This window comes from Salvelinus fontinalis, chromosome 26, assembly GCF_029448725.1.
Source record: "Salvelinus fontinalis isolate EN_2023a chromosome 26, ASM2944872v1, whole genome shotgun sequence".
Taxonomy (NCBI): domain Eukaryota; kingdom Metazoa; phylum Chordata; class Actinopteri; order Salmoniformes; family Salmonidae; genus Salvelinus; species Salvelinus fontinalis.
This window is the reverse complement of record NC_074690.1, coordinates 46,933,520-46,947,142: the sequence shown is the minus strand read 5'-3', so window position 1 is coordinate 46,947,142 and position 13,623 is coordinate 46,933,520. Positions and strand designations below refer to the sequence as shown.

The following is a 13,623-nucleotide window of genomic DNA, read 5'->3' as shown; positions in this document are numbered from 1 at the left end:
TTGGATGGGTTCTGCTGGTGTACAGCAATCTTTAAGTCATACCACAGATTCTCAATTGGATTGAGGTCTGGGCTTTGACTAGGCCATTCCAAGACATTTAAATGTTTCCCCTTAAACCCATCGAGTGTTGCTTTAGCAGTATGCTTTGGGTCATTGTCCTGCTGGTAGGTGAACCTCCATCCCAGTCTCAAATCTCTGGAAGACTGAAACAGGTTTCCCCCAAGAATTTCCCTGTTTAGCGCCTTCCATCATTCCTTCAATTCAATTCTGACCAGTTTCCCAGTCCCTGCCGATGAAAATCATCGGCAGGGACTGGTTGGTGTTCTCGGGGTGATGAGAGGTGTTGGGTTTGCGCTAGACATAGCATTTTCCTTGATGGCCAAAAAGCTCAATTTTAGTCTCATCTGACCAGAGTACCTTCTTCCATATGTTTGGGGAGTCTCCAACATGCCTTTTGGCGAACACCAAACGTGTTTGCTTATTTATTTCTCTAAGCAATTACTTTTTTCTGGACACTCTTCTGTAAAGCCCAGCTCTGTGGAGTGTATGGCTTAAAGTGGTCCTATGGACAGATACTCCAATCTCCACTGTGGAGCTTTGCAACTCCTTCAGGGTTATCTTTGGTCTCTTTGTTGCCTCTCTGATTAATGCCCCCCTTGCCTGGTCTGTTAGTTTAAGTGGGCGACCCTCTCTTGGCAGGTTTGTTGTTGTGCCAAATTATTTCCAATTTTTAAAAATGGATTTAATGCTGCTCCATGGGATGTTCAAAGTTTCTGATATTTTTTATAACACAACCCTTTACTTCTCCACAACTTTGTCCATGACCTGTTTGGAGAGCTCCTTGGTCTTCATGGTGCCACTTGCTTGGTGGTGCACCTTGCTTAGAGGTGTTGCAGACTCTGGGGCCTTTCAGAACAAGTTGAAGTCGGAAGTTTAGGTTGGAGTCATTAAAACTCGTTTTTCAACCACTCCACAAATTTCTTGTTAACAAACTATAGTTTTGGCAAGTCGGTTAGGACGTCTACTTTGTGCATGACACAAGTCATTTTTCCAACAATTGTTTACTGACAGATTATTTCACTTAGAATTCACTGTATTACAATTCCAGTGGGTCAGAAGTTTACATACACTAAGTTGATTGTGCCTTTAAATAGCTTGGAAAATTCCAGAAAATGTCATGGCTTTAGGAGATTCTGATAGGCTAATTGACATCATTTGAGTCAATTGGAGGTGTACCTGTGGATGTATTTCAAGACCTACCTAATCAAAATAAATAAGCCAAGACCTCAGAAAAAAATTGTAGGCCTTTACAAGCAATTTCCAAACGCCTGAAGGTACCATGTTCATCTGTACAAACAATAACATTCAAGTATAAACACCATGGGACCACGCAGCCGTCATACCTCTCAGGAAAGAGACGCGTTCTGTCTCCTAGAGATGAACGTACTTTGGTGCGACAAGTGCAAATCAATCCCAGAACAACAGCAAAGGACCTTGTGAAGATGCTGGAGGACACAGGTACAAAAGTATCTATATCCACAGTAAAGCGAGTCCTATATCGACATAACCTGAAAGGCCGCTCAGCAAGGAAGAAGCCACTGCTCCAAAACCTGGGGACAAAGATCGTACTTTTTGGAGAAATGTCCTCTGGTCTGATGAAACAAAAATAGAACTGTTTGGCCATACTGACCATCATTATGTTTGGAGGAAAAAGGAGGAGGCTTGCAAGCCAAAGAACACCATGCCAACCGTGAAGCACGGGGTTGGCAGCATCATGTTGTGGGGATGCTTTGCTGCAGGAGGGACTGGTGCACTTCACAAAATAGATGGCATCATGAGGCAGGAAGATTATGTGGATATATTGAAGCAACAACTCAATACATCAGTCAGGAAGTTAAAGCTTGGTTGCAAATGAGTCTTTCAAATGGACAATGACCCCCAAGCATACTTCCATACTTAATGCTACCAAATACTAATTGAGTGTATGTAAACTTCTGACCCACTAGGTATGTGATGAAAGAAATAAAAGCTGAAATAAATCATTCTCTCTACTATTATTCTGACATTTCACATTCTTAAAATAAAGTGGTGATCCTAACTGACCTAAAACAGGGAATTTTTACTAGGATTACATGTCAGGAATTGTGAAAAACTGAGTTTAAATGTATTTGGCTAAGGTATATGTAAACTTCCGACTTCAACTGTATATGTACTGAGATCATGTGACAGATCATGTGACACTTAGATTGCACACAGGTGGACTTTATTTAACTCATTATGTGACTTCTGAAGGTAATTGGTTGCACCAGATCTTATTTAGGTGCTTCATATGCACGCACCACTTTTCCGCAAATTTATTTTTTGAAACTAGTCATTTTTTTCATTTCACTTCACCAATTTGGACTATTTTGTGTATGTCCATTTCACAATCAATTTAAATTGCAGATTGTAATGCAACAAAATAGGAAAAACGCCAAGGGGGATGAATACTTTTGCCAGACACTGTAAGTGATTGAAAGTTGGTATTCAGCACTCATAAAATAATGCCTTATTTATGACTCTGAAGAACTACTAAAATAGTGATTTTGTCAAGACAGCATAGGCAGCAGCTCTATACTGTATGAGTTGACTTGGAATGAAATAATAGTAATCAAATAAAACAAATATTGTATTCATGTAATGTTAATAAGTGATAAGCAGTAATAGTCACGACTGTGGGACTTTTATTAATTGTTTTATTCTGTGTTACAGCATTCAACCCACATGTATCGAAACCTAAATGGAAAACCGTGATTATTTTTGTAATAACCAAACCGAAACCGAACTGACCTCAAAGAGCAATAAATTGCTTAACACTACTTGCTGACGTTGAGTGAGAGGTTGTTGTCCTGGCACCACACTGCCAGGTCACTGACCTCCTTCCTATAGGCTGTCTCATTGTCGTCAGTGATCAGGCCTACCACCATCGTGTCCCTAGTAAACACAGCTGATTAAACGAATTGCATTCTAAACTGAATATCATGATTATTTGCTTGGAGTCAGGTGTGTTAGCTGGGACTGGGGCAAAAGTGTGCAACCAATTAGGCCCCCGAGGACTGGAGTTGCCCATCCCTGGTCCAGATGGACAGAATCTAGATCCTCTCAAGATTTTCTACCTCCCTACCTATCCACCTATGGAGTTTTTCCTTGCCACTGATTTTTTTCTCTCTCCTATGTTTTTGTGTGTCTCTCCCAGGTCATTTGGTGTGGTGCTGTGGGAGGTCAGTACCCTAGCGGAGCAGCCGTACCAGGGCCTGTCCAACGAGCAGGTCCTGAAGTTCGTCATGGACGGAGGATTTCTGGACCGACCAGACAACTGTGCTGACCGGCTGTAAGTCTCACCTCCATACTGTACATATCTATGTCCAGCTGTGACTGGTCATAACAAGATTAATCATTATTGAAGGGAACTGTATGAAACATGGATTACACTTTTGTGTGTGATATTGAGGAAATCATGTTTTAACGACAACGAACATCAGCTCTTAACTATATGATGTAACAGCAGCTCCTCTCTCCTGCTATTCAGACACGACCTGATGTCGATGTGCTGGCAGTATAACCCCAAGCTGCGTCCCAGCTTCCAGGAGATCATCGAAATGCTCCACGAGGACCTTCACCAGTCCTTCCAGGAGGTCTCCTTCTACTACAGTCAGGAAAACAAGCCTCAGGAGCAGGAGGACTTTGACCTAGACATGGACAACATGGAAAGCATTCCCCTGGACCCGTCCTCCTACTCTCAGAGAGGGGACCACAGTTCCTCGTACTCTCAGAGGGGAGACCACAGCTCGGAGAGGGACGAAGCGGGTTCGTCCCTGGGGTTGAGACAAAACAGCTACGAGGAACACGTCCCGTACACACACATGAACGGGGGAAAGACGAACGGACGGATACTAGCTCTGCCTCGGTCTAGTCCCTCCTAACAGAACACTATATGGATATCGTATCCCTATCTCCCCTTAAGCCCAACCTTTTCCCTCACACAGATGCATAGATATAAATATATGAATATATTTTTGTTTTGTTTTTTCATTTTATATAGATAAACACTTTTATCACTGAGGCCCTCTCGAAGTGTACATATCTCAGGACGTTAATGCTCTCTTGTAAAGATGCCACATCAAATAGACTACGGTATGTATGTTAATGTTCACACAGGAAACACACACACAACCACACAGACACTTTTTGTATTTAAGAAAGAACCTCCCGTGCTTCTTTCTAGTCTTTGATCCTTAAAAAAATATATTTCCAATCTTCCACAAATGGGTGGCGGTTTGGGGGAATCAACTGTGAATCTAACTTTGGGACAACCAGAAGGCTGCTAATCCGAGGACTCTCCAGACTGTCCCTTGCCCAGGCCGAGGCGCTCTCCCTTGGCAGGTCAGCCCTCACTGGGTCCCTGGGTCTCCCTGGGCCATGGAGGTCCACCTGGGTCGCTCAATGTAAAAGTGCCCTTCTCTTCTATCTCTGGCTGTAGCCTGCATCTTATGTCATGGAGCTGTGTCTCTGTATCTTTGTCCTCTCAAGTCGTCAACGAACGACACACTTGAGAACTAACTTTTGGATGGATGAATGTTTCAAATCCATTTTTAAATCTTCAAACAAACTTTATCGATCCACTGGAGAAGCTTGTTGTCAATTTTCTCCTCACACTCTGCAGTATTCCAGCATCACACAGAAATAATTAACAGATTTTTGGGGTTATATATTTTTAATTTATTTATGTTTCATTTTCTCTTTGAGTTTTCACATTTACAACTGAAGGATATTTAAAAAACTGTTTCAGAAAGACATTTTGACGAAAGAAACGAGTTCCTCAGAAGACATAGCTGCTTCTTTTTATATATTTTAGTGGGTATAGAAAATATAAATATATTATTAATATTTTTTTTTTGTACATAGTGGTTGACATACATTGTCTTTCATGAGGTATTTCCAGTCTGTAGAAAAAAAGGTTTTACATGTTTGTCTCTTATGTTTATTTTTTTCTAATCCAGAATTCATACTAATAATCATTTGGACTTGTGATAAACCAGCAGCATTTGGTATTTTCTCTTGGCTTGGCCTGTTGATATCAGATCAAATCAAACTGTCTGCTCTTCATAAATAAAGCAGCACGGTGCAACATGACCACGCTCTTTTTCTGTCCACATGCTTCTCTTACTGTTTACTTTGTTGTTGTTTACTATGTCATGGTGTCATGTGTACAAATCATCTAATAGGGTCGGTCTTTGCTGAAATAAAAGATCCCAGAAATGTTCCATACGCACAAAAATCTTATTTCTCTTCAATTTTGTGCACAAATTTGTTTACATCCCTGTTAGTGAGCGTATCTCCTTTGCCAGGATATGTCACACCTGTCAAGAAGCTGATTAAAAAGTATGGTCATTACACAGGTGCACCTTGTGCTGGGGGACAATAAAAGGCCACTTTAACATGTGGCACAACACAAAATGTTTTGTCGCGCAACACAATGCCACATGTCTCAGGTTTTGAGCAAGTGTACAATTGGCATGCTGAATGCAGGAATGTCCAACAGCTGTTGCCAGAGAATTGAATGTTAATTTCTCTTCCATAAGCCACCACCAACGTTATTTTAGAAAATTTGGCAGTTGTCCAACCGGCCTCACAACCACAGACCATGTGTATGCCAGGCATAAACTACGGACAACAAACACAAATGCATTTTATCAATGGCAATTTGAATGCACAAAGATGCGGTGACGAGATCCTGAGGCACCTTGTCATGCAATTCATCCACCACCATCACCTCATGTTTCAGCATGATAATGCATGGCTCCATCTCACAAGGATCTGTACACAATTCCTGGAAGCTGAAAGTGTCCCAGTTCTTCCACGGTCTGCATACTCACCAGACATGTCACCCATTGAGCATGTTTGGGATGCTCTTGATCGACGCGTACACAGCGTTTTCCAGTTCCCAATATCCAGCAACTTTGCACAGCCATTGAAGAGGAGTGGGACATTCCACAGGCCACAATCAACAGCCTGAACAACTCTATGCGAAGGAGATGTGTCGCGCTGCATGAGGCAAATGGTGGTCACACCAGATACGGACTGGTTTTCTGATCCAAGCCACTACCTTTTTTTTAAGGTATCTGTGACCAACCGATGCATATGTGTATTCCCATTCATGTGAAATCCATAGATTAGGGCCTCATTTATTTATTTAAATTGACTGATTTGCTTAGATGAACTAACTCAGCAAATATCTTTGAAATTGTTGCATGTTGCGTTTATATTTTTGTTCTGTATAAATCAAATCCAATTGTATTGGTCACATGCACATTTTTAGTAGAGGTTATTGCAGTTATAGCGAAATACTAGCTCCAACAGTGCAGTAGTATCTAACAATTGACTACAATACAAACAAATCTAAAGGTAAAAGAATGGAATTAAGAAATATATAAATATTAGGACGAGTAATGTCGGAGTGGCATTGACTAGAATACGGTATATACATATGAAATGAGTAAAGAAGCATGTAAACATTACTAAAGTCACCAGTGATTCAATGTCTATGTATATAGGGCAGCAGCCTTTAAGGTGCAGGGTTGAGTAACTGGGTGGTAGCCGGCTAGTGATGGCTATTTAACAGTCTGATGGCCTTGAGATAGAAGCTGTTTTTCAGTCTCTCAGTCCCAGCTTTGATGCACCTGTACTGACCTCACCTTCTGGATGGTAGCGGGGTGAACAGGCTGTGGCTCAGCTGGTTGATGTCCTTGATGACCTTTTTGGACGTCCTGTGACATTGGGTGCTGTAGGTGTCCTGGAGGGCAGGCAGTGTGCCCCTGGTGACGCATTTGGTAGTACGCATCACCCTCAGGGCTCTCCAGTGGTTGGTGGCGGTGCAGTTGCCGTGCCAGGCGGTGATACAGGATGCTTTCAATTGTGCATCTGAAAAGGTTTGTGAGGTTCTTAGGGGCTAAGCCGAATTTCTTCAGCCTCCTTAGGTTGAAGAGGCGCTGTTACGCCTTCTTCACCACACTTGTCTCTGTGGGTGGACCATTTATTAAGCTTTTATCTTCTCCACTGCGGTCCCGTCGATGTGGATAGGGGGGTGCTGTTTCCTGAAGTCCACGATCAGCTCCTTCGTTTTGTTGACGTTGAAGGAGAGGTTATTATCACCTCCTCCCTGTAGGCTGTCTCGTCATTGTTGGTAATCAGGCCTACTACTGTTGAGTCGTCTGCAAACTTGATGATTGAGTTGAAGGCGTGTGTGGCCACGCAGTCATGGTTGAACAGGGAGTACAGGAGGGGGCTGAGCACGCACCCTTGTAGGACCCCTGTGTTGAGGATCAGCGAAGTGGAGGTGTTGTTTCCTACCTTCACCACCTGGGGGCGGCCCGTCAGGAAGACGTTCAACCAAGAATACATTTGAATTGAAATGCATTTCATGAAGCTGGTTGAGGGAATGCCAAACTGAGCAATTGGTGACCAAGAACCCGATAGTCACTCTGACAGAGCTCCAGAGTACCTCTGTGGAGATGGGATAACCTTCCAGAAGGACAACCATCTATGCAGCACTCCACAAATCAGGCCTTTATGGTGGAGTGGCAGGAGGAAGCCACTCCTCAGTAAAAGGCACATGACAGCCCACTTGAAGTTTGCCAAAAGGCACCTAAAGGACTCTCAGACCATGAGAAACAAGATTCTCTGCCTGATGTAACCAAGATTGAACTCTTTGGACTGAATGCCAAGCGTCATGAAGGAAACCAGTCACCACTCATCACCTGGCCAATACCATCACTAGCAGGCTACCACCCGGTTACTCAACCCTGCACCTTAGAGGCTGCTGCCCTATATACATAGACATGGAATCACTGGCCACTTTAATAAAGGAACACTAATCACTTTAATAATGTTTACATACTGCTTTACTCATCTCATATGTATATACTGTATTCTATTCTACTGTATTTTAGACTATGCCACTCTGACCTTGCTCGTCCTAATATTTATATATTTCTTAATTCCATTCTTTTACTTTTAGATTTGTGTATGGTTGTGAATTGTTAGATGCTACTGCACTGTTGGAGCTAGGAACACAAGCATTTCGCAACACCCGCAATAAGATCTGCTAAATATGTGTATGTGACTAATACAATTTGATTTGATCCCTATGGTGAATCATGGTGGTGGCAGCATCATGCTGGGGGATGTTTTACAGCGTCAGGGACTGGGAGACTAGTCAGGATCGACGGAAAGATGAACGGAGCAAAGTACAGAGAGATCCTTGATGAAAACCTGCTCCAGAGCACTCAGGACTTCATACTGGGGCAAAGGTTCACCTTCCAACAGGACAACGATCCTAAGCACACAGCCAAGACAACACGAGAGTGGCTTCGGGACAAGTCTCCGAATGTCCTTGAGTGGCCCAGCCAGAGCCTGTAACAAAAAGTGGCAAAAGTCAAGGGCTCTGAATACTGTAACGACCCTGGGTTTATAAGCGCGGAAATCGACTCTGCCGCTCGAGCATGCTTTTGCGGCACAGTCGATAGCGCGCCGGACCTCGGGCTAGAAGGTCGAGGGTTCGAGACCTGCACCCTGCCTGTTTCATTACACTGGTGTCAGAAGTGGGAAAATAGTAATACTGTATGTTGTGTTGTAGCTGTTAGTAGCCCATGTGCCTCACCCTAATAATTTGGTCCCTTTTTCCCCTCATAACTTAGCCCACTGTTCTGACTTGGTGGTGCACATGTAGCCTCTAGCCTGTTTTAGAGAAAAGTAATCATTGAATATTGTAAGAGCTTTCATTGTCTGCTTATATGCCTCCTTTATTTATCTTACGGTTCTGACTTGGTGTACAGGGAGAATACTGTAAGAACGGCCCATGTTCTGAATTCTGTCACTGTACATTTCAAAGGTGCTGAACAAATTGTTGACTACGTCCATCTTAGCTAGCTCATTAATGTCTTATTTGAAATTACGGATTGCGTCTTATCCGCTCATTGTTACCATATGCCATAGTTTGTACATCTCAATTGTCAGTAAAAAACACATTTGGTTTTTAAGCAAGTCAGCCATTTTTTTTTAAATGCCGTAAATGAGTCTGAATGCACTGTTTTGCTACCAGAGAAGGCTCTGTTGATAGCCAGGTGTAGCGGTGGTATGGATTCACTCCATGGTGATGAAAAGAAACCTCTGCTGTTGGGACAGCTTTATGTAGGTCCTAGCAGTTTATGGGCACTGTTTGTCACCGTTATAGTGCAATGAATGCATTGTTTAGTCTTGTGTGTAGTGGCTTTGCTGGCATGCATTAAAAAAATATATGTTGAGATTGCCCCACCAAGATTTATATGCTAAAATCGCCACTGGTAGCATCCTAACCATTATGAAACGTATATTTGATCAAATAAACCTTATATGTAGCAAATTAGCAATTACATGTCTTGTTGACCAAATTCGACACTCATTAACCTCCATACAAAGATTCCTCACTTAGTGGTCTTATTTTCGAGGACAGATTTTGGGCAGAGTAACCCTCTAGCTTTGCCTGTTTCTCTGGTTGCGTTAAACTATTAAACGAACGGCTCCCAGCATGCTTTGAGAAGGTAGGATAACATAAAGAATGATAGAAGCTTCTAGTTGCCAAAAGGATGTATTAGCATGGGCAGCGCCAATGAGGACTTTCGCCTATTTAATGTAGTCAACTCGGTGGGACTTGCAACTTCAATGACTGGACTCTCCTGGTGACCCTGTTGGAGTCATGTCCAACCAGGTAATCAGGAAGGATCCGCCAAATCGTGAAGAAGAAAATTGACTACTTCAAAATTGAGATATCCTCAATGGTCTAACACATGCTGTCACAGACGCTATAAAGGTACAGATACAAAGGGTCCTCTATCTATCTCTATGTAGAAAAAGGCACAGGCTCGTACATGCAAACGCTGTCGATGCTATCCGGGATCCTTAGCAGCTGATACAAAGTAACAACATTTTTACTACAGTTTGCGCTGGAATTAGTTCGAGGGTGGGGTAAGAATTTAACGAGACTATCGAGTTGATGTCGTATTTTATAGTTTTATTTCACGGGGAAATGAAATACTTCTTGTTGACTTAGGCTGTAACACCTGACCTGACTATGTGGACCTGGCAAATGACTGTTGCTAGGTTGGTTGGTCGCCATAAAAACGTTACATTGTAATGATTGCAGTAATTTTAACTTGAATTAACTTTTCGAAAATTCTATCGACATGTATTTGACGTACTGAAATGAAATGCTTTACAAACATATGCCGTGTAGCCTTCAAACTTAAATTCGTACTTCAATGCAGTATTTGCTCAAAATAAGCTGTTGAAAGTAATTCAAGTCACTTGGAGGTTATCTGTTGTCAAACTAAGATTTTGAATATCCATCTCTCTCCAAGACATCAAAGCATAAACGTTAACAGACACCCACTTGTACCTGTTTCTCTACACACTTCTCTCCACTACTGAAATTAACACCTGCCATTCACACTCGTGACTATTCCCTGTTAGGGACGGAAGAGGTTCTTAACCTCAGTGGCTGTGTTGAATACAGTACTTTACATTAGAAAGACAGATCATCATGGACCCTGTTAGAAGATCTGACAGGTGTCACTATCACCTCTCAGATAGAAACTAAACATGGGACACTGTTGAGCAAGCTACCTATATGCTGTGTGTGTGAGAGGAAAAGCCCCAGGCAGGGTTTGTGTGTGAGGGGGGGGGAAGCCCCAGGCCAGCCCAGCCATTAGTGAGGCTGTGTTCTGTATTTTTCAGTTTGTCCATGCAGAACCCCTGATGGGAATAGGTCACATGATTATAAGTAGGCCTAACTAGCTGTGCTGGAGCTCACACTCTCTTACACACACACACACACCCCTCACATCATTTTTCACCAAACCCAAGGATTTACACTCTCGCCATGAGAATTCACCTCCACAGTCCACACACACACACACGCACAGAGCGAGAGCGCAAAAGGGAGAGAAAGATACTGTAGCTATTTCCTGTTAATGAGTAAACAGTGTGTCAAGGCCCCTGCCCTGTGGACATCATGAAGGGAGCATGTTGAACATTTGCTAGTGGCAGTGCACTGACTAATGTTTGACAGGCAGTCAGTGTTGTAGTGGAGTATAAATGGCATTTACGCACCTTTTTACTGATTTTTTTTTTTTCTGGGAAAATGCATTGAAAGTAGAGAAAGTGTTAATCTACTGATTTAGTTCACCCACCGGGATACTTGGCTGACCTGTATTTCACGTCCACACCCACTCTCCCCTCCTCCCCTTTCCTGCCAGGTCAGTATGGGGAAGTGTAAAACTTAAATTCCTAAATGGCACCCTATTCCCTATGTAGTGCATTACTTTTATGGGCCCTGATCAAAAGTAGTTCACCACGTAGGGAATAGGGTGCCTCTTCTTGACTCTGTGTGTAGTGTACTGTAGGAGGAAGCTGTGTCATGTCTGTCTGTTTGTGTACTTAACAGGTGAGCCAGAGACAGAAGGGTGTGTGAACTGTGTCTTTAGTACCCAGCTGTGTGAACTAAGCACACACACACATGCAGCCAGTGGGTTACTTTCCTCTATGGCACACACTCCTGTCTGTATGTTTTGGACAGCCTTGGTGTCACTAGGCTGTGTGTGTGTGTGGGTGGGTGTGGGTAGAGATATCTTTGAGCTACAGTGGTTGGACAAATAAGACCAAACTTGCTCTGAGGGCCCATACATACTGATGGTGTACTGACATTTTACATGGGACATAACCCATTCTCCATCCTTTTTAGTATGGCATATGCTTATGAATGTTTTTTTTATTCATATATTTATGCCTTATAAAGGATCTATGAAGGCTTCATTAAGTTGATAGTATATTTTATTTCAATGCAATTTAGTTGATGGGGTCAGTTCACAACTGTGACCATTAGGTCTATGCTATGATGCTAATGAACATCAATCAAGTTCGTAGGAGCATGTCAAATTGGGTCTCAAATTAAAGCTAAGAGACTATTTTTTTTAAATTAAGGCATATATACATAATTAAAAAAAAAAAAATCCATCCTAAAAATGCTGGAAAAGGGGTCTTTGAAAACATCTACAGTACCAGAAAAAGTCTTAAGTTTTTAGAAATACATCAAAACACAATGACGTTGAAGACCCCTGCCAAGTTATATTAACACTTTAATATTTAGTTTTGGAGAAATTGTTTGCCTCTTGTAAGTTTAAGAAATATTGCCTTGTGCCTCAATTCCGTTACCAAAAAAACACATCTTAAAGATATTTTTTAAATTCTCTCCCTCATGTAGAGGGAGGATAATGAACATACACAGAAGTAACAAGTAAAGGTAGACCTATCAATTAGTGTTTTTACTGATATCAATTGTATGTATTAATTAAGTGATTAAAACTCGAAATTCCAAATCAGTAACGGGATTTCTGAAAAATCGGTAACGGAATTTCTGCAATTGAATTTGCTACAATGGGAAATCATAGTTGTCACAAACCATAGTTGGATAGCACAGTACAGTAGAGTACAATAAAGAAAAGTAGAGTATAGTTCAGTATAGTATACAGTAGAGCACACTGAGCTGAATTCACTAATGTATTGTGCTGTACTGTACTGAACTATACTCTACTTTACTGAACTCTACTGTGCGGTACTTTAATGTTCAAACTTGCAGTGGTGGAAAAAGTACCCAATTGTCATACTTGAGTATAAGTAAATATACCTTAATAGAAAATGACTCAAGTAAAAGTAAAAATTACCCAGTAAAATACAACTTCAATAAAAGTATTTGTTTTAAATATACTTAAGTATCAAAAGTATAAATCATTTCAAATTCCTTACATAAAGTAAACCAGACGGCACCATTTTCTTGTTTTTTAGCCAGGGGAACACTCCAACACTGAGACTTAATTTACAGATAGCCAGGGTCACACTCCAACACTCAGAAATAATTTACAGATAGCCAGGGACACACACCAACACTCTGACATATTTACAGATAGCCAGGGTTACACTCCAACACTCAGACATAATTCACAAACGAAGCATGTGATTAGTGAGTCCGCCAGATCAGAGGCAGTAGGGATGACCAGGGATGTTCTCTTGGTAAGTCTTTGAATTGGACAATTTTCCTGTCCTGCTAAGCATTCAAAATGTAATGAGTACTTTTGGTTGTCAGAGAAATGTATGGAGTAAAGGTATATAATTTTCTTTAGGAATATAGTGAAGTAAAAGTTACCCCCCAAAACTACTTTAAAGTATTTTTACTTTAGTACTTTACACCACTGCAAACTTGTGAAACATAGACGACTAGGATTATTTCAGATTTGATTACCCAAATTCTGTTACTGGGTGTAAATCCTCTTCACTTACTGTAGTTCAATAACCAAAAAGGATTTTTTTCAAAGTCAATGTATCATGCCATAGCTGATACCCCATTCTTTCTGCAGACATCGTGGAATCCTAATTCGAAAAACGTGGACACAAAAAACTGAGGGAGATTTTACTGAAATTTAGTATAAATTGTTAAAAGGATTCATTGTGCATGGAGTTGTATGGGTTGTTAAACTTTGAAATCAATGTTTTTGT

General features: G+C 41.5%; 2 protein-coding genes across 7 annotated transcripts in view; both read left to right on the top strand.

Moving 5' to 3' along the window:
- LOC129824478 (insulin receptor-like) overlaps nt 1-5,303 on the top strand; it is a 90,285-nt gene extending 84,982 nt beyond the window's left edge. The window contains exons 22-23 of the mRNA XM_055884181.1: nt 3,236-3,370; nt 3,569-5,303. Of these exons, the coding sequence (XP_055740156.1) occupies nt 3,236-3,370; nt 3,569-3,962 (529 nt within the window). The 3' untranslated portion in view covers nt 3,963-5,303. The remainder of the gene's footprint in view (nt 1-3,235; nt 3,371-3,568) is intronic.
- Nucleotides 5,304-9,923: 4,620 nt separating this feature from the next.
- Nucleotides 9,924-13,623, top strand: part of LOC129824475 (rho guanine nucleotide exchange factor 18-like) — a 29,539-nt gene continuing 25,839 nt past the window's right edge. For 3 of the 6 annotated variants that reach the window (XM_055884172.1, XM_055884171.1, XM_055884177.1), the window contains exon 1: nt 9,930-10,041. The gene's annotated coding sequence lies outside the window, so the exon portion shown is untranslated. The other 3 variants (XM_055884173.1, XM_055884174.1, XM_055884176.1) reach the window with 3 other exon arrangements.